The sequence below is a fragment of the Fringilla coelebs genome (genome assembly GCF_963513975.1).
Source record: "Fringilla coelebs genome assembly, chromosome: 29".
In the NCBI taxonomy this organism is placed as follows: domain Eukaryota; kingdom Metazoa; phylum Chordata; class Aves; order Passeriformes; family Fringillidae; genus Fringilla; species Fringilla coelebs.
This window is the reverse complement of record NC_140055.1, coordinates 3,587,008-3,607,355: the sequence shown is the minus strand read 5'-3', so window position 1 is coordinate 3,607,355 and position 20,348 is coordinate 3,587,008. Positions and strand designations below refer to the sequence as shown.

The 20,348-nt window shown below is 57.9% G+C and overlaps 1 protein-coding gene across 1 annotated transcript in view; it reads right to left on the bottom strand.

Moving 5' to 3' along the window:
• Positions 1-13,500: 13,500 nt before the first annotated feature.
• The window catches only part of LOC311163996 (cilia- and flagella-associated protein 45-like), a gene marked incomplete at both ends in the record, with an annotated part of 61,450 nt that continues 54,602 nt past the window's right edge, over positions 13,501-20,348 (bottom strand). The window contains 10 exon segments of the mRNA XM_084223220.1: positions 13,501-13,521; positions 13,525-13,579; positions 13,750-13,928; positions 13,932-13,976; positions 14,129-14,320; positions 14,534-14,647; positions 14,772-14,918; positions 15,156-15,285; positions 15,418-15,596; positions 15,742-15,912. Of these exon segments, the coding sequence (XP_084079346.1) occupies positions 13,501-13,521; positions 13,525-13,579; positions 13,750-13,928; positions 13,932-13,976; positions 14,129-14,320; positions 14,534-14,647; positions 14,772-14,918; positions 15,156-15,285; positions 15,418-15,596; positions 15,742-15,912 (1,233 nt within the window).

Genomic DNA, 20,348 nt, shown 5'->3' with positions numbered 1-20,348 from the left:
AAACTGTATTACACCAAAATAATTTGCAAAACCCAATATAATAGTGAAAGCCAACGACTGCACAGTCATTCATAACAGGGGGAAGGTGTATTGAAGGGTTTATTTGACTTCTCCTTACCCTGCTCTGATTTTGTCAGCAATAAATTCAATTCATATCTCTAAATTCGAGGCAGTTTTACCTGTGACAGGATTTGATGAGGGATCTCTCCTGGTCCTTGTCTCAACCCAGGAACCCTTTGCTCAATTTTCTCTCCACATCCAGGTGTGGAGGACAGTGAGAGAGTTGCTGTGGTGGGTGCAGGGCATCCGGCCACTGTCCATCCACAGCAAGGCAGGGAGGAGGAGGAGGGTCCATGTCAGGCTGTTGAGCAGATTGTTGTGGGATTTGCAGTAGCTCTGGGGCACTCTCAGTCCCTTGGGCAAAGGGACAAAATGATCAATTCCAGCAGTTCCGCACTGGTTCCCTCACAGCTGCCCCTGCAGGGGGGGGTCTCCATCTAGCCCTACTCTGAAAACCATCAAAGGCCCTCGCAGAGCCACTGCTTGGGCTCCCTTTGGGGTTTGTGCTTCTTGCAGGGCTGAGCAAACCACAGGCAGGCCTTTTCCTCCAAAGAATTCTCACCTCTGCATCAGCTCTAAAGCTGACAGAATCAAAGCCAAGGGGGCAGGGGGGACCCTGAGGTGCTGGCTGCCACCTGGGGCTGGCCAGAGCAGGGCTGGGCAATGGCCATCCCTGTGCAGTGGGGCTGGGCCATGGCTGGGCCCCACCCTTGCACTGACAGGGGTCCCCACGATGTGCCATCCCTGGGACAGGATCCCCTCAGGACAGGACCCCCCTGGATGTGCCCCCCAGGACAGAAGTGTCCCCCCCATCTGACTGTCAGCACAAATGGCCTCTTCCTTCTTGTCCAGGAAAGAGAAAGTGAAAGTGTTGAGGGGGCACAGCCCCACACCTCCATCCCCCACAGCCACCCCAGCCTTCCCTGCACCCTCACACCCCATTCTCCCCCTCCCCTGAGTCCCCCCAACCTGTTCCCTGCTCAGGTGCTCCCCGGGATTGCTGCAGGAACAGAGGGTGAGGGGACATGGCAGAATAGTGAGGAAAATAAGGAAAAAAAGAGAAATAAAGAGAGGAAAACGTCAAGGGCTGGGGAGGGCACAGAAGCAGAACCACCCAGGACCCAATGTGATACCTGCACAGCAAACGAGCCCCCCAGAGGAGGTGTGCTGGGCCATGGGTCACCCCAAAATCTGAGGCACCCAGGGAAGGAGTAGCTAGCCCACTGCCCACCCAGCCAATCCCCACCACTGGCACCCCCATTCCCCTGGCACCCCAGCCATGGCCCCCCCATGGCCTTGGTCTCTCCTCCCTTGGACCCCCATCCCAGGGCTGCCATTGCCCAGCACCACCATTGCCTTGATCCCTTCCCATTGGCTGCTTCTTCCCCCACAACCCCAATTCCCCAGGGTCCCCTTTTTCCCCCTGCACCCCCAATCCTGGCACCCACATGCCATGACACCAAATCCCTGGGAACCATCTTCCCACAGCACCCCCATCCCTGAATCCCCCCAGACACAGAGACCCCAATTCTCCTGGACCCCCATTCTCCTGGACACCCTTTCTTGGTTCTGCACATCCCCTGAGCCCCCCACTCTTGGTAACACCATCCCCCACCATGTCCCCTTCCTGTGCCCAGCTTGTGGCCACCCTGCCCCCACCAAGGGCCACCTACACGTGGGGGCGGATGTGACCTCGCTTCCTTCCCCTTCATCCGAAGAGCCGCCAGCCAGGGGAGCAGTGGCCACAGCAGCCAGTGACAGCCAGTCCACATGGCTGGGGACACTGAGATGGCCAGGAAGGTGGCACTGCTCCTGTGGGGTGAGTGCCCTGGGCACGGTCCTTACACCCTGGGGATGGGGAAGGGGGCACAGGGGGGCTGGTGGGGTGCCCTGAGGTCCCCAATGCCAGCAGTGCCAGTCCGTGTTACCCACAGTGGAACCTGCTGGGACTGGGGATATGGGGTGGCCTTGAGGACAGGAAGAGGGGGCAGGAATTTGGGGATGGGGCTGTGGGGACAGGAATGTGGGGACTGGCACCTTTGGGCTCAGGTAGCTCTGGGCATAGGGACAAGGGAACTGGGATGCAGGGACAGAAGGGGACAAGAACGGTGAGGATGTGGCCTTGGGGATGGGATCATGGGGATGGCACCATGAGTTGGTGGGGGTGACCTGGGCCAGCCAGGGCTGGGTCCGTGGTGTTTTTGTGTCTGGGGTACCCACAGTGTCCCCATGTTCTGCCTCAGCCCAGGGTGGCCTCAGTGTCCCTGTTCCCAAGGTGTCTGTGCCACAGGGATGTGGTGCACGGGTGGCTGTGACACAGACATGTCCCCTGCCTCACCAAATCTTTTAGGGACCACCCAGAAACACATTCCCACAAGAACTGTGTCCCCACGTGGACAGTTTGAGGACAGCCTCCACACCCCGTACCCCGTGCTGCTGTCCCTGCAGTGCCACCCCCACCCAGCCATGTCCCTTCTCCCTTCCAGCCCAGACCCTCGGCCTCGCTGGTGAGTCCTCAGGGGATGCCATGGCCCCACCTCGCTGTTCCCAGCCCTGCTCTGGCCCTGGCAGGCTGGTGTCCCCTGTCACCCGCAGGTGCCCAGACCACCCAGCTCGTCGTGGAGCCCCCCTGGAGGCCAGCGGTGTCCTGGGACCCGGTGACACTGACCTGCCAGGGCTCGGGGAGCGCCGGTGCCACCACCTGGTACAAGGACAGGCAGCAATGGGGGCAGCAGTGGCGAGAACACCTCACTGTCACCGAGAGTGGCACCTACAAGTGTCACAGACCCAGTAGTGGGCGCAGCCCTCCCATGAGAGTCTTAAATGGTGAGGGGGGATCTTAAATGATCTGGATGGCCTCTGACAGGTCTGGGTGGGCTCCACTCCTTGAGTGGCCTCCCACCTCTCAAGTGGTGAGCGCCTGTGCCCTGCACACAGAGACATCCCAGTGCATCCCAGAGAATCCCAGATGTCCCCGGTGCCATGGGCACCTACCTCGGAGCTGTCTTGAGCCCCTCAGTGAGATGGGACCCTCCCGTCCCACAGATGATCTGGTGCTACAGGTGCCAGCACGGGCGCTGCTGGAGGGGGATGGGGTGGCACTGTGCTGCCGGGGCTGGGAGAACCGCACGGTCAAGGAGCTGCGATTTTACCAGGACGAGAAGGATTTCGTGGGGTTCCTCAGGGGGACCGAGCTGTCCCTGTCCCCTCTGCAGCTGCACCACAGCGGCTGCTACAGCTACAAGGGGTGGGTGAGGTCCTTTATTTCACGGTCAGCAGCAGTGACAGTGACAGTGCACGGTGAGCACCCCCACGGATGGACCTCCAATCCCCTGACACCCCCAAAGCCCCTTCCCAGCACACTCAGAGTCACAGTCCTCACCTCCCCTCTCCTTCCCAGAGCTCTTCTCGGTGCCGGTGCTGGAGGGTTCCCCCGAGCCCACCGAGGGGTCCCCCCTGACTCTCAGCTGCCTCAGCACCCCCAGCCCCCTCCGGCCCCCAGCCCCCCTCCTGTATGTGTTCTACCGGGACAGGCAGGTGGTGGGGGGCCCGCAGGGGTCCCCGCAGCTGCTGGTGCCCGCCGTGGGAGTCTCCCACTCGGGGAATTACAGCTGCCAGGTGCACTCCGAGGGTGGGACCGTGCGGAAGAGCAGCGCCCAGGTCCGCGTCACGGTGCGCAGTGAGTGCAGGGATGGGCAGGGGGAGCCCCCAGAGACTCCTCAGGTCCCCTGGCTGGAGATCTCTCAAGACAACCAAACACCTTTCTTAGGTCCCCCCACCACTCCCCTTGTCCCTTCACCCCTCCATGGTGTGACCTATACCCCATCACACCCATCCCCCCCATCTCTATCCCCTCACCCCAGCTGCCAGCCCCTCCCTGTGCCTTCAGCCTCATCTGTGTCCCCGCAGTACCCGTGGCCAATGCCACCATCACCCCCTGGCCCCTGTCACACCCGGTGCGTGCAGGTGACAACGTGACCCTGCGCTGCTCGGTGCAGGTGGGCTCAGCCCCTGTCACCTTCACCTGGCTGCACAACGGGACAGAGGTGGCCCGGGGTCCCCTCCTGGAGCTCGGGGACATCGATGTGGGACATTCAGGCACCTACCAGTGCGTGGCCACCAACCAGCTGGGACAGGACGGGCACCACGTGTTCCGGGCACTCAGCCCTGAGCTGGCACTGGAGGTGACACCTGGCTCACCCAGGGTCACAGGTGGGGTCACACAGGGTCACCGGGGTGTTCAGGGCCCCCTGGAGTTCAGGGTGACCCCAGTGTGTCCCCTCTGTCCCCAGCAGTGGCTGTGAATGTCGGCAGGACCCTCCTGTTCCTGCTCCTGCTCCTGGCTGTCATCGGGGGCTGTCACTGGTGGCACCGCTGGGGTGGGTGACCATGGTGGGGGATGGGGGCTCTGGAGTAAGGGGGAGCCCCCAGCCTAGGGGCAGAGATCAGGGATCCAGTGGAAATTGGGGCTACAGGGGGGATTTGGGTGTCCATGGGTGGTTGGAGCTGCCGAGGCCCCAGGAAGGTTCAGGGGTCCCAGAGACCCCTCGGTCACCCCCTCCCCTTTTCCTTGCAGCCACCAGGAAGCCCCAGGACAGGTAAGTGGGGGGCTCGGGCTGGGACTCCCCTTTCCCCCTCCCCAGACAACCCCCAGAGCCCCCCTTATCCCCACAGGACCCCCGGATGAGGGGGCTGTGCTCAACACCCACCTCGTGGAGACCAAGTGTGCAGGGGGTGAGTGCAGTGGGTTACACTGGGCCATGTCACCCACAGGTGTCACCGCCCAGACAGGTCCCCACAACCAGTGTCACTCTCAGGGCCCCCACAGGTGTCCCCCAGCCCTGCCCCACCTCGGGATCCACAGGTGACCAACATGGAGCTTTTGGGACCCTATGAGGGACAGCGGGACCCCCGTGACTATGATGACGTGCTGTGACACTGGGGACACTGGGGGGCACTGGGGGGCATCGGTTCCCATCATGGGTCTCTTCTTCCTCTTCCCAGCACAACATGGGGCTCCTGATACCCCCTCCCAGTGCTGGGGGTTCACATGAGGTTTTTCTCTCTTATTGTACCCAAAATTCAGTTTTTTGGTCAAACTCTGTGACAAACAAGGCCCCCTCTTTAAAATTTTTATGTGTTTAATAACAAATAAAAGGGTCATTAAATAGCGGGCTGGGTGCTTGGCAGCTGCCAGAGGCACACCATTAACTACAACAATTCTTCCTGCACATCTTTTCATTGTTTTGGTTAAAGACACACTCAGGAGGGTTATACATATTCAAACATTCTTTCCAGTTTACATGTTATTGGAATTCTTTTGCTTGGTTTGATCCTAGATTCATTTTCATAAAGTACACACCATGCTGCAGATTAAATTTATATATTTTATGTGCTCAGAAGCCCCGCCCTGTTCTGTGGTTTGACAGTTCTTGATAACCAAAGGGTCAGTGGCAAATCCCACTTTTCAGTATTTCTTTTGCTGTTTATTTACTTGCTACTTTTCTATGTGTTCTTCTCATACAGGTGAGATCCTCCACCAGTACATAAAATCAACATTAGCTATTTCACACAATTTTCTGAGTTATTCTCAACATTGTCCCTTAGTTACACAAATAAAGGCATTAGCTACTTCTGCAATGGGTAATGTAATACACAGCACATTGTCTCTATCTTGATATTTTTGGAGAGCCGAAACGATAATATATTTATCACACTGAAATATATATTCTACACAGGGATTAGGGTGAAAAGGCTGACAAATTGTAGTATATCAAAAGCAGTTAAGAAGTGATTGCAAATTGAATTATATCAAAATAATTTGCAAAACCCAATAGTGAAAGCCAATGGCTGCATAGTCATTCATAACAGGGGAAAGGTGCATTGAAGGGTTTATTTGACTTCTCATTACCCTGCTCTGATTTTGTCAGCAATAAATTCAATTCATATCTCTAAATCCCAGGCAGTTTTACCCGTGAAAGGATTTGCTGAGTGATCTCTCCTGGTCCCTGTCTCAACCCAGGAACCCTTTGCTCAATTTTCTCTCCCCATCCAGGTGTGGAGGGCAGTGAGAGAGTTGCTGTTGTGGGTGAGGGGCATCCGGCCACTGTCCACCCACAGGAAGGCAGGGAGGAGGAGGAGGGTCCAGGTCAGGCTGTTGAGCAGATTGGTGTGGGATTTGCAGTAGCTCTGGGGCACTCTCAGTCCCTTGGGCAAAGGGACAAAATGATCAATTGCTGCATTTCCGCACTGGTTCCCTCACAGCTGCCCCTGCAGGAGGGGTTTCCAGCCCGCCCTTCTCTGAAAACCATCAAAGGCCCTCGCAGAGCCACTGCTTGGGCTCCCTTTGGGTTTTGTGCTTCTTGCAGGGCTGAGAAAACCACAGGCAGGCCTTTTTACCCCCCACAGAATTCTCACCTCTGCAGCAGCTCTAAAGCTGCCAGAATCAAAGGCAAGGAGGCAGGAGGGACCCTGAGGTGCTGGCTGCCACCTGGGGCTGGCCAGAGCAGGGCTGGGCAATGGCCATCCCTGTGCAGTGGGGCTGGGCCATGGCTGGGCCCCACCCTTGGGAGGCCACTGGCTTCAAGGAGCAGGAGTTTGGGAGCTCCTTCCTGCCCAGGGTTCCATTCCCTGCTGGTCCTGCCAGCTCACATCCTGCAGGGAACGAGCCAGAATGGAGAAGTCTGGACCCCCCTGGAGCTGCCATGGCCCAGGACAGGACCCCCTTGTCCAGCATGTGGCCCCCCTGGGACAGCATCCCCCCAGGACAGGAGCCCCCCAGATGTGCCCACCCAGGACAGAACTTGCCCCCCTCGTGTGACCAAGGTGTCAAACGGCCTCTTCCTTCTTCTGCAGGAGAGAGAAAGTGAAAGTGTTGGGGTGGGAAAATGGACATCCCCATCCCCCACAGCCTCCCCAGCCCTCCCTGCGACACCTCAGCCCTGCTTCCCCCACCCTGGGCTTCCCCCAACCCCTTCCCTGCTCAGGTGCCCCTCAGGATCATCAAAGCACAAACTGAGGGGGTTGTGAAATTGAGGGATGAAATGATGGAAATGGAAATAAAGAGAGGGGAAAAGTCACTGTGGGTGTGGGGACACAGACCCAGAGACCCTCAGAATCTGTCTGGGGTTACCCCGAGGCCACTGGCACCTTGTGGGGGCTGTGCTGGGCTCTGGGTCTCCCCAAAATCTGATGCGCTCAGGGAAGGAGCTGAGACCCACGGGCTCACCCAGCCCCTGCCCATCCCGGGCACTCTCATTTCCCTGGGAACCAAAACATGGGACCCCCATTCCTTATGTCACCCCCTCTCTGTATCCCCCTCCCAGTACTGACATTCCCCAGGATCTCCATGGCCCAGCACCCCATTCCCAAGGAACCCTCTCCTGTTTATTCCATCCCCTGCAATCCTCCTTTCCCCAGAACCATGATTCTCCCAGGAACACCCATACCCCCTGTACCCCATCCTTGGCAGGATGACCACATCCCGTGACCCCAAATCCTTGGAGCCCACGTTCCCCTGGGACTCCCACCCCTGAGTCCCCCAATCCCTGGGACCCCCCATTCCCCTGGACACCCATCCCTGGCTCCCCAAACCCCTGAGCCCCCCACTCCTGGGAACCCGTATCACACCGTGTCCCACCCTGCCTTGTCCCCATCCTGTCCCCACCCAGCCCACAGCTTGTGGCCACCCTGCCCCCACCACGGGCCAGCTACGCACGACGGGCGAGACCTGACCTCGCTTCCTTCCCCTTTGGCCAAAGAGCCACCAACCAGGGGACAGCCACCCCCTGCAGCCAGTGACAGCCAGTCCACATGGCTGGGGACACCGGGATGGCCGGGAAGGTGGGGCTGCTCCTGTGGGGTGAGTGCCCCGGGCATGGGCCTGACACCCTGGGGATGGGGACGGGCCCAAGCAGGGCAATGGAGCCCAGTGTGACCAGAGTTGTGCAGGGGCCACGGGGACAGGAACAGGGGGACAGGAATGTGGGAACTGGGATGTGGGGACACGGACTGGGGGAATGAAATGTGGGGACAAGGATGTGGCAGAAGGAACCTTGGCGCTGGGGCAGCTGTGTGGACAGGGACAGGGACACAGGGATGCAGGGACAGGGACAAGGCAACAGGCCCTATGTTGATGGGCCATGGGGACAGGTGCCAACAGAATGGGATCATGGGCACAGGGCCACGGGGCTGTGGCTGTGGGGCTGGCAGGGCTGACCTGTGCCAGCACAGTGTCCCCATGCCTGGGGAGGGGTTGGCTCCTGTGTCCCTGTCCTCGAGACATCTGTGCCACACCAGTGCCCCCACAGAGACAGTTAGGGACAATCCCGACACCCCGTGCTCCTGTGCCACTGTCCCTGCAGTGGCACCCCCAGCCAGCCCTGTCCCTTCTCCCTTCCAGCCCAGACCCTCGGCCTCGCTGCTGAGTCCTCGGGGGATGCCATGGCCCCACCCCGCTGTCCCCAGCCCTGCACTGGCCCTGGCAGGCTGGTGTCCCCTGTCACCCACTGTTGCCCAGACCACCCAGCTCCTCGTGGAGCCCCCCTGGAGGCCGGCGGTGTCGTGGGACCGGGTGACACTGACCTGCCAGGGCTCGGGGACCGCCGGTGACACCACCTGGTACAAGGACGGGCGGCGCTGGTGGCTGCAGAAGCGCAGCAACGTCACTGTCACCGTGAGTGGAGCCTACACGTGACAGACCCGGCACTTTGCCCAGCCCCACCTTGACAGTCTCAGAGGGTGAGGGGGGTTTGGCTGTCCCCAGGCTGGCACCCGCGGGGACCCCGAGGGCTCAGAGTGGGCTCCACTCCATGGGTCACCTCCTGTGTGACCAGAGCCTGTCCCCTGCTCTGGGGACATCCCAGAGCATCCCAGTGTTGGGGGACCCCCGTGTTGGAACTGGGGAACCCTGTTGCACTGGGTGTGACCCAATGGGGGGTCCTGGTGCCATCGGGTGTGACAGGATCCCTCTGTCCCCCAGACTGGCTGGTGCTGCAGGTGCCAGCGCGGGCACTGCTGGAGGGGGACACGGTGACACTGCGCTGCCGGGGCTACTGGAACCGCATGGTCACCCAGGTGTCCTTCTACCGTGAGGGGAAGGAACTGCAGGGACTCTGCGGTGGCACTGAGCTGTCCCTGTCCCCTCTTAAGCTGCACCACAGTGGCAGCTACAGCTGCAAGGGCTGGGTGAGGTCCCAGGGGTTGCAGGAGTCAGCACTGGTGACAGTGACAGTGCATGGTGAGCACCCCCACGGATGGGACTCCAATCCCCTGACACCCCCAAAGCCCCTTCCCAGCACACTCAGAGTCGCAGTCCTCACCTCCCCTCTCCTTCCCAGAGCTCTTCTCGGTGCCGGTGCTGGAGGGTCCCCCCGAGCCCACCGAGGGGTCCCCCCTGACTCTCAGCTGCCTCAGCACCCCCAGCACCCTACAGCCCCCAGCCCCCCTCCAGCACGTGTTCTACCGGGACGGGCAGGTGGTGGGGGGCCCGCAGGTGTCCCCGCAGCTGCTGGTGCCCGCCGTGGGGGTCTCCCACTCGGGGAATTACAGCTGCCAGGTGCGCTCCAATGGCAGGGCCGTGTGGAAGAGCAACGCCTGGCTCCGCGTCACGGTGCGCAGTGAGTGCGGGGATGGGACCGGGGAGCCCCCAGAGACTCATCAGGTCCCCTGGCTGGAGATCTCTCATGACCCCCAGACACCTTTCCTAGGTCCCCCCACCACTCCCCTTGTCCCTTCACCCCTCCGTGGTGTGACCCCACACCACATCGCACCCATCCCCCCATCCCCATCCCCCCGCACCGGCTGCCAGCCCCTCCCTGTGCCCTCAGCCTCGTCTGTGTCCCCGCAGTGCCCGTGGCCAATGCCACCATCACCCCCTGGCCCCTGTCACACCCAGTGCGTGCAGGTGACAACATGACCCTGCACTGCTCGGTGCAGGTGGGCTCAGCCCCTGTCACCTTCACCTGGCTGCACAATGGGACGGAGGTGGCCCAGGGTCCTCTCCTGGATCTTGGGGACATCGATGTGGGACATTCGGGCACCTACCAGTGCATGGCCACCAACCAGCTGGGACAGGACGGGCACCGCATGTTCCGGGCACCCAGCCCAGAGCTGGCCCTGGAGGTGACACCTGGCTCACCCTGGGTCACAGGTGGGGGTCACACAAGGTCACCAGGGAGTGAAGGACCCCTGGGCTGATGGGTGATCCTGATGTGTCCCCCTCTGTTCCTTGCAGTGGCTGCAGGGGTCGGTGGGGCCCTTTTGTTCCTGCTCCTGCTCGTGGGTGTCATTGTGGCCTGGCACCGCCGGCACCACCAGGGTGGGTGACAATGGGGGATGGGATCCCAGGGATCTGTAGAGGCCCCCAGAGTTGGGGAGCGATAGGGCAGCACCCACAGCCCCAAAACTGTGACCTTGTCTGGGGGTGCTGTAGGGTTTGGGGAGGTTATGGAGGGTCCTGCAGGAATGCTGGGGGTTCTTTCAGGGGCCCTCGGGATGTTTGGGGGGTCTCTGTCCCTGCTGGGCTTTAGGTTCTTGGTCGGGGGAACTGGGGATGCTCATGCTTTCTGAGGGGCTTCGGGGATGCTTGGAGGTCCTATGGGAAATTGAGGATCCCATGGGGGTTCAGGAATCCTGAGAGGGGTCAAGGCCCTGGGGACACCACAGTCACTGCTCACCTCTTTGCAGCTGCCAGGAAGATTCAGGAAAGGTGAGTGGGAGGCTCAAACCAACCTCTCCCCTTTTACCCCAACCCCCAAGATTTCCCATTCCCTCCCCACATCCCCTTTTATTCCCTCAGGGCCCCCCCGGATCCCCCGGCCCCCCCAGAGGAGGGGGAGGTGCTGTACACCCACGTCGTGGCCACCAAGAGGGCAGGGAGTGAGTACGGGGGGGACACAGGCAGAGGGACACGTCCCCCACGAGTGTCACCCCACCCAGATCCCACAGCCAGTGTCTCTCGCAGTGTCCCCCCGTGCCACCACCCTCCAGGATCCCCAGGTGACCTACGCAGAGCTGCGGGGCCCCAGGGAAGACCGCAGGGACCTGGTGACATCTACGGGAATGTGCTGTGACACTGGGGGGAACTGGGAGACATTGGGGGTCCCCACCCATGGGCACCCACTCGTGTGTGTACTGCTACCTAAACTGCCCCCCTCCCTCCCTGTGGGGGCACAAAAATCCCAAACGGCAGAGAGAAGAACAATTTCCTGAAACAGCAACGAGAGAGAATAAAACCAACAGCAACAGCAACGAGGTTCAGAGTCCAAATTGTCACACAAGGAACGATTTCCTGGGAAAGCCACAATGAACAAACCCCAGATCATTTTCTTCTACCTGAGGAACCTGCCAGGGCCCTGGACCTTCCTTGCTCTGATGGCCAAAGTGGCCTTCAGAAGCCTCTGGATTCTCTTCTCCCCTGTCCCAAACCCCTCCTCTGCACTGTTCCCCACACAATGATCTCACAAAGGCTCCGTTGGTGTTCCGGAGCCTCCCCCTTTCCCAGGGCAGTCAGGATCGGGCCATGGCAGTTGAATTCCCTCTGTCTCCACAGCAGCTCTGCCAAAGCCCCACAATGCCCTTTGGGCTCCCTGAAATCCTCTCTGCTGAGAGAATCTGTGACAAGGATTCCTGGGGCCTCAGGGCCAGTCCCAAGGGCCTGTTTTCGACATTCCCAGTCGGGGTCACTTCATCTCCCAGCTCAGTCCCTGTTGTGATCCCCCTGTCACCCCAGGAATAGAGATGGATTCTGCCCCTATGGATCTGGATGGCATCAGGGACATTGTGTCCTGGGGTCACCTAGGACACAAAGCCATGAGCTCCTGTGCCTCTGCTGTGCCAGACCATGGATCCACACAGTCCAAGGGATCCCAGTGTCCCTTTGGCCCACCTGGCAGGAGCCAGGGCCCCTCTAGTCCTGGTCTTGGTACTCACTCTTTGTAAATTTGACCTGGAGGTCCCTTACAGAGGATGGGAAGTAACATCACCCCTCCTGTTCTGACTTGCCCACAGGAGGCTGGAGCAGATTTGCCCTTGTAGAATTTCCTCTGGTGGTTGTTGTTCCTCTCAACTCCCATCCCTGTGCTGCCAGGGCACAGGGGGGTTTTCCATCCCATTTCCTCTCTGTGGTCCTGCAGGTAAAACCACAGGTTTGAGAGCACTGGGAGGAGGAGAAGAGAAGAGCAAGAGCCCTGTGGAAAACACTTCTCAGAAAATATTATTTATTGGAAAACTCAGTCAATGGATGTTGTGGTTTGAAAGCAAACCAGTGGGAGAAATGAACACTGCACAAACACCTTGAGAGAGATTTCAGGTCAGAATTACAATTTAATAGAAAGATTACAATAAATGCAATGATACAGAAAAACTGGCTTAAAACCACAAAGGCAGAGTACAACCTGGCATCTTGTCCGTCAGGGTGATGGATGAAGTCCTGTTGAAGTGATGGTTGCAGTCCTGTCAAAAGCAGTGGTCCTGGTGAAGGTCTGGTCCTCCCCTCGGTCCCTCAAGCAGTACTGGTGTTTCAAGTCCCCAGAGAGCTCACATTATATATGGCAGATTCAGGCAGGAATGTTCAGAACCTCCCCCAGACAGGGAATGTCACAGTGGAATTATGTATTCCTCTGACTCATGGGATGTTCTGGGGAATCCTTGATGGCCTTAGGTCTCCACAGGCTGCGCACTGGGACTGAGTCAGTTTGGGAAGACAAACGAGCACTGCCTGCAGGGTTTGCCTCCTTCCCTTATGGAACAGTAATAAAATAGTTATAAAATAGTAATACCATTAGAGTAATAATAATTTGGACAATTTGAATTAGGACAATATGAGACAATAGAAACAAAGAGTTACAGATGTCCGGGTACCTTTTTCAGCAGAAGCCTGAAAAAGGACACACATTAACAGAGGATTAACCCTTAAAAACAATAACCTGTTGCATATTCATACATCTCATACATTATGCATAAATTCCATTCAAATTCAGGATTCTGTCTGGTCAGTGTCAACTTCTTCCTCTTAATCCTTACAGCATCATCCTGTAGAGCGAGGCAGGAAGAAGTTAGGTTCTCCTGATAATGGGGTAATAAATTCTCTTTCTCTGAAAGATTTAGGTGTCCTGTGGCTGCTATCTCAGTGTGAGTCCTTTCTTTAGAAAAAAAAGTATGCATCCTATGTAGCATAGTTTCTATTTTAACATTTTGTTATAACCCAAAACTATATTTAACACACTACTTAAGAGAATTAATACAGCATTACTTTCTAACACAACACATATAAGATTCATTTCAATATTTGCAAAAAGCCAATCATAAACCACACATTTTTCACAGTGGAGATGGGAGGAGAACACACAGTTTGGGTATACCCCACTTTGTAACCCAGGACAATGGAAATGGAGCCCCAAATCCATGGGGAATCCCAGCTGGTTCCTGGTGGGGCCGGGCCTAGGAGGGGGCTCTGCTGGCTCAGCTCCGGGCCCTGCGCTCCACCTGGGCAAAATATTTGTCAGGAATTCCAGTGGCTCTGCAGAGGAAAGAATCCATCAGGCTCCCGATGGATCTGGGACCGTGGCCCCACAGCAGGTCCCATTTACTGAGGGTGCAGAGGGAGCTGGGAGATGGCCCCGGCTGGGACACCAGGAAGAACTCAGGGAGCCCAGGGAGCCCAGGGAAGCAGCGCTGGCAGCCCCTGACCTGAACTCCTGCAGCTTCTCCTGCCTGAACTGGGCGAGGCGCTGGCTGCGCTGCTGGACCTCCTGCTGCTGCCGCCGGCCCTCCTCAATGGCGGCTGCCCGCTCCCGCTGCCGCTGCTGCTGCAGCTCTTGGATCTGCCGCCGGAGATCTTCGGCATGAGCGCGCTGCCGGAGCTCCCTCTACTCCTGCTCCAGCCTCTCCCGCTCCAGCTGCTCCTGATGGGCCCTGTGGAAGAGCTGGGCTGGCTCAGGGACCCTGCCACAGCCCCCCAACAGCTGGCACAGCACCTGGGCTGGCACTGGAGTCCCCAGAGCCACCAGCTGGAACTGGGAGCCCCCTGGCCACTGCCTCAGCCATCCCTCTGTCCTGTGTGCCTCACCTGAGCATTCTGGAATTCCTGGCGGTCTTGCTGCACCTGCATGGCCAGGTACTGCTCCTTCTGGGCCACCTGCTCCAGCCGGTCCTGCTTCAGCTGCTGCTCCAGCTCAGCCTTCTTCCGCGCCTTCTCCAGCTCCTGCTGCCACCATTCCCGGTCTGCGACCTCTTGGTTCCTCTTGGCCCTCAGAGCATCCTGCCCAAATAGGGGACAGTGCTGGGCTTCCCTCAGGGCCAGCTATGGAAGCCCTTGGCTGTGGCTTTGGCTCTGCTGGCACCACTCCAGGACATCCCCTGGCTCCAGGGGCTGATCCTGCAGACCCCCCACATCCAGGGGTGCTGCCCCTTTGCCAGGGTGGTGACAGGGACAGTGGCAGGGGAGCACATCACCTGTGCCTGGGCCACTCACCCTCTCTGCCTGCCAGGTCTGGGCCCACTCCTGTGCGGCCCTGAGCCGGGGCAGCCCCTTCTCCTTCTCCAGGCACAGTTCTTGCTGCTCCACCTCCAAGGTAGCCTCATGCTCCTATGGGGACAGAGCCCTGGGATGGGACAGAGTCCCAGGATGGGACAGAGTCCCGGGATGGGACAGAGCCCCAGGACAGCTCCTCTAGCCCCTGCCCAGTCCACCAGGAGCCCTCTGCTCTTACAGACTTCTGCTGCTGCTGCTCCAGCACTGGCTCGTCCTCCAGCCTCCCCCGCTCCCGCTGTTGATCCTTCAGCCTCTGTCTCTCCATGTTGAAACATTTAATATCAGCATGGATTTGCTTTAGTCGCTCCTGTTTCTGCTTCCAGGCCTGGAATTGCCATGCAGGGTTGGAGACCACCAAGCTGAGTGCTCCTTCCTCCTCCTCATTCAGAACAGGGAGGCTTTGGGCCACCTCCCTGGGATGTCACAATGTCCCCAAGGGACCAGAGCTCTGATGCTGCTAGCTGCTGTCCCTACTCCCTATGGGTGTGGCTGATCCAGCTCTGCCAAACCCTTTGCAGCCTGGTGGAAACCTCTCTGCACCCCCCTGTTTCCTTGCTTCCACCTTCCGATCCTCCCTCTTCATCTGCTCCAGTCTCTCCAGCTGCCTCTGGCCCTCCTGGTACAGCTCCTCAGCCCTCAGCGCCCGCTCCTCTGCATTCTGCTCCATATGTTTCACAATGTCCTGCCGGGCTCTGGGAATACAAGAGCAGAAGGGTTTTCTGTGGCTCCATCCTGCTCCCCATCATGGGAACGCTGGCATGGACAGGGCTGGTGTGGTTGGAATGGGCCAGATGCCTCCATGGGGAAGAGGGAGGGATGCCCACCTCATCAGCTCCTGCTTCCTCTGGCGCTCCAGCTCCTCCTGGGCCTCCATGCCCTTCTCCCGCTCCATTTCCATCATCTTGTCCAGGCGCTTCTCCTCCTCCGCCAGTTCCTTGTGGATCATCCGCTTCTCCAGGACTTGCTTGTCCCGGATCATGTTGCACTTGGCATTGAGGAACAGCTGTGGGGACAAGAGGTGTCTGTGGCTCGGAGCTGCACTGGGACACAGAGCAGGGAGGGCCAGGGAAGGAGAGGAAGAGCCTGGGAGCACAAGGAGCAGGGGAGGCTCAGCAGTGCCAGGTGACAGAGGGGAGTCCCAGCCCTACCGCATTCAGTTCCTGCATGTCTTCCTCCTGCTCCAGCCTCATCCTCTTCGCCCACTGCAGCAGCTTCTCCTCCTCTTGCTGCAGCTCCTCCTCCACATCTCTCCGATGGTCCCTCTTGTCCTCCAGCTCTGCCTTTCTCGGCTCCTCAATTTGGGCCTTTATCAGGGCTTCCTGTGGGGACAGAGAGCACTGCCCAATCCTGGGCACCTTCCCGAGGACTCACAGGGGTCACTTATATCAGCTATTTCACTACTATGTCCAAGCTTAATTAACAACAGAAATAAAACTATATCTTTATAGCAAAACTATTTTAACACCAGACATATAAAATCCATTTCAATATTTGCGAAAATCCAGTATTATAATATGTATCTATAACAGTTATAGAGTTTTTATTTCTGTTGTTAATTAACCTTGGACATAGTAGTGAAATAGCTGATATAAGTATGCTTGTGTTAAAATGCCTGCTTGGATGCGATAACATCCAATGAACACAGGATGAGGACACCTGCTATAGATATGCCAACTATCGGCACCCATCCTCTGAAGACAATGTGGACCAAGATCCAAAACTGAAGGTGACGATAAAAAAGGACTAAAACCACAACCAAGGAATATGCATGCTCCAAAAAAGCAGACCCAAGGAAGAGACACACTAAACAGCTCTTGCAATATGCTAACTAGTTTGGGAAAATAGTTTACTATACATAAGTGCATATGAATATGCAACAGGCTGATGTAATGGAAAAGGTATTTAAGGGGTATCCCCAAAGAGAATAGTGCACTCTTGGCTAAGTGCCAAGATGCACCCAGCCATAATAACCTTTGCTCTACGGTCCTTGTTTCCTATTGTCCTTTATTAAACTTTTTAAATTTTCACAGGAGAGTGAACCCGCTATTTACAAATAGGACTTCCCAAACCATTACCACACAGTCCCCTTCTGAAAGTCAGTTTGGTATCACCCAGTTTAGATGTGACAGTCCATTCCTCAGATTCCTTCACAAGTCCTTTGATTCTGCTGGCATGAATCCACCCTCTTTCCCTGGTTCTGATTGCTGCCTCAGTAGTACCTTAAAAGGACTTAATAGAACAGGGACAGTTATGAAAGGAAGACAATACTGCATCAGCATTTTGTGATAGTCTGTCCGAAATTTCTCTCATTTGTCTCATGATTTTCATAATGAAAAACTGAGACCACCAAAAGGTCCTGTTTGATATCCAGGTTTGACGGAAGTCGGCCAAGCTTACAAGGCCGAGACGTAACTCCCAGCCTGCCAAGTAATTGTGCAAAGGAGCACCTTGACCCGTTATGTAACAACAAGCCTTGGAATTTCCCTACCTCTCAGCTTGGATGGACTCTTTCCTGGAATAACCTTTAAGTGGTCCCCACAGAAGACCCTTCATCTGGTCTGCAACCACTGTGACTGACTGACTGAGACGGGAGAAGCCTCTTCTCCAAGGACTGAGACATGAAACCCTCACATAAAGAAAATTCCTTTTCTTCCCAAGAATTGAGACTGAAACCTGGGGAGAACTGGCGGGGGGAACAGAACAGACCGCGATGCTTGCTTGCGGGTACAGACTGTGATGTTTGCTTGCAGGTAGTGATTATTGGGACTAATGGACCAAGAAGGAAACTATTGCATTACTTTCCCCCCCTCCTTCACAATCCTCCATAGGATAAAAAACCCCAGGTTAGCTAATCCAATTTAAAGATCTTCCCTGCGCTTGGAATGACTCCTCGACTGACGGAACCTCGGCTGGACTCCGAAGGACCCCGTCGCTTCCACGGGTGGTAGCTATAGCCTCCTCTTTTCTCTTTACCCCCCCTACTTTTCCATATGCTTTCCCCGCTTTCCCTCTTTTCCCTCACACGCATTTTTGCTGTAATCATTCAATAAAGTACACTGTTTTGATTATTACTGCAAACCCCCTTTGCCGTGTTGGTATTTTGTACTGAGAAATCCTTTGGAAACGAATCATCACGAAACCCATCAATAAGGACGGTTCGTGACACAAGGGAAGTGGTGGGGGGACCAGAAAGGTGTCTGGGGGACATGGGGGTCCAGAACCAGGGGACATGAGGAGGCTGTGGGAGCTCCCCGTGCCCATCCCCGCACTCACTGCACACCACAAAGTGGAGCTGGGCGCTGCTCTTCTGCACAGCCCACCCTCAGAGCACACCTGGCAGCTATAATTCCCCGGATGGGAGACCCCCACGGTGGGCACCAGCAGCTGCGGGCACCCCTGCGGGCTCCCCACCACATGCCCATCCTGGTAGAACATGTGCAGAAGGGGGGCTAGGGGCCGCAAGGGGCTGGGGGTGCTGAGGCACCTGAGATTCAGCAGGGACCCTCAGTGGGCTCAGGGGGACCCTCCAGCACCAGCACCAGCACTGGGGAGTACTCAGGGAAGGAGAGGGGAGGTGAGGACTGTGACTGAGTCTGCTGGGAAGTTGCTTTGGGGGTGTCAGGAGATTGGAGTTCCAGCCGTGGGGGAGCTCACCATGCACTGTCACTGTCACTGGTGCCGACTGTGCCCACAGTGATGCTTCAGAGACCACCTGGCCCTCGCAGTGGTAGTGGCCACTGTGGTTCAGCTGCAGGGGGGAGAGGGACAGCTCAGCCCCACCGAGGGGCAGTACCTCCTTGTCCCCATGGTAGAATTGCACCCCGGTGACAGGGTTGTTCTGCCAGCCCCGGCAGCGCAGTGTCACCATGTCCCCTGTCAGTAGCGCCCGCGCCAGCACCTGCAGCACCAAATTGTCTGGGGGACAGAGGAGTCCTGTCACACCCAATGCAACTGGGACCACATATTGGGTCACACCCAGCACACCAGGAGGTCACAGTTCACACAATTTTTCTCCCCCTCTGGGATGCTCTGGGATGTCCGCAGAGCAGGGGACAGGCTCCAGTCACACCTGGTGGTGACCCATGGAGTGGAGCCCACCCAGAGCCCTCAGAGTCCCCGCGGGTGCCAGGCTGGGGACACACAAACCATCCTCACGATTTGAAACTGTCATGCTGGGGGCTGCGCCCAGTGCTGGATCTGTCACACGTGTAGGAGCCACTCACGGTGACAGTGACATTATTGCATCCCTCCTGCCCCCTTGTACCAGGTGGTGGCACCAGCGGGTTTCAAGCCCTGGCAGGTCAGTGTCACGGGGTCCCACAGCACCCCCGGTCTCCAGGGGTGCTCGATGAGGAGCTGGGTGGTCTGGACACCTGCGGGTGACAGGGGACACCAGCCTGCCAGGGTGAATGTGGGGCTTGGAACAGCAGGGTGAGGCCATAGCATGCCCTGAGGACTCACCAACAAAGCCGAGGGTCTGGGCTGGAAGGGAGAAGGGACAGGGCTGGGTGGGGGTGGCACTGCAGGCACAGCAGCATGGGGGCACAGGGATTTGGGGCTGTTCCCAAATTGTCCCCATGGGGACAGCAGGTCTTGTGGGAAAGTGTGAGGGGGTGGTCCCCAAAAGATTTGATGAGGCAGGGGGACATGTCTGTGTCACAGCCACCCGTGTACCGAATCCATGTGGCATGGATACCTGGGGAACAGGGACACTGTAATCACCCTGGGCTGAGGCAGAGCATGGGGACACTGTGGACACCCTGGGAATGAGGACACCACGCACACAGCCCATGCTAGCCCAGGTCACCCCCACCAGCTCATGATCCCATCCCCATGGCCACATCCTCACCATTCCTGTCCCCTTCTGTCCCTGCATCCCAGTTCCCTTGTCCCTATCCCCAGAGCTACCAGAGCCCAAAGGTGCCACTCCCTACATTCCTGTCCCCACATCCCCATTCCCACATTCCTGCCCCCTGTTCCTGTCCCCAAAGCCACCCTACATCCCCAGTCACACCAAGTTCCACTGTAGGTAACAGGGACTGGCACTGCTGGCCTTGGGGACCTCAGGGGACCCCGCAGCCAGCAATGCCCCGTCTCCTCCCCATCCCCAGGGTGTCAGGCCCATGCCCAGGGCACTCACCCCACAGGAGCAGTGCCACCTTCCCAGCCATCCCGCTGTCCCCAGCCATGTGGACTGGCTGTCACTGGCTGCTGTGGCCACCGCTCCCCTGGCTGGCGGCTCTTCGGATGAAGGGGAAGGAAGCGAGGCCACATCCGTCCCCAAGTGTAGGTGGCCCTTGGTGGGGGCAGGGTGGCCGCAAGCTGGGCACAGGCTGGGGACATGATGGGATAGTCTGGGGACATGGTGGGGGATGGTGTTGCCAGGAGTGGGGGCCTCAGGGGATGTGGGGAACCAAGGTTGGGTGTCCAGGAAAATGGGGCTCCAGGGGAATTGGGGTCTCCATGCCTGGGGGGATTAAAGGATGGTGGTGCTGTGGGAACAGCGTCCTCAGGGATTTGGTGTCATGGCTTGTTGGTGCCAGGGTTGGGGGTGCAGGGGGAAAAAGGGGAGGCTCAGGAATAGAGGTTCTGGGGGAAGAAGCAGCCCATGGGATGGGATAAGGGCAAAGGAGGCCCTGGGGAATGGCAGTCCTGGAATGGGGGATCCCACGTAGGAGAGACCAAGGCAATGGGAGTCCCATGGTTGGGGTGCCAGGGGAATGGGGGTGCCAGAGATGGGCAGTGGCTGGGTGGG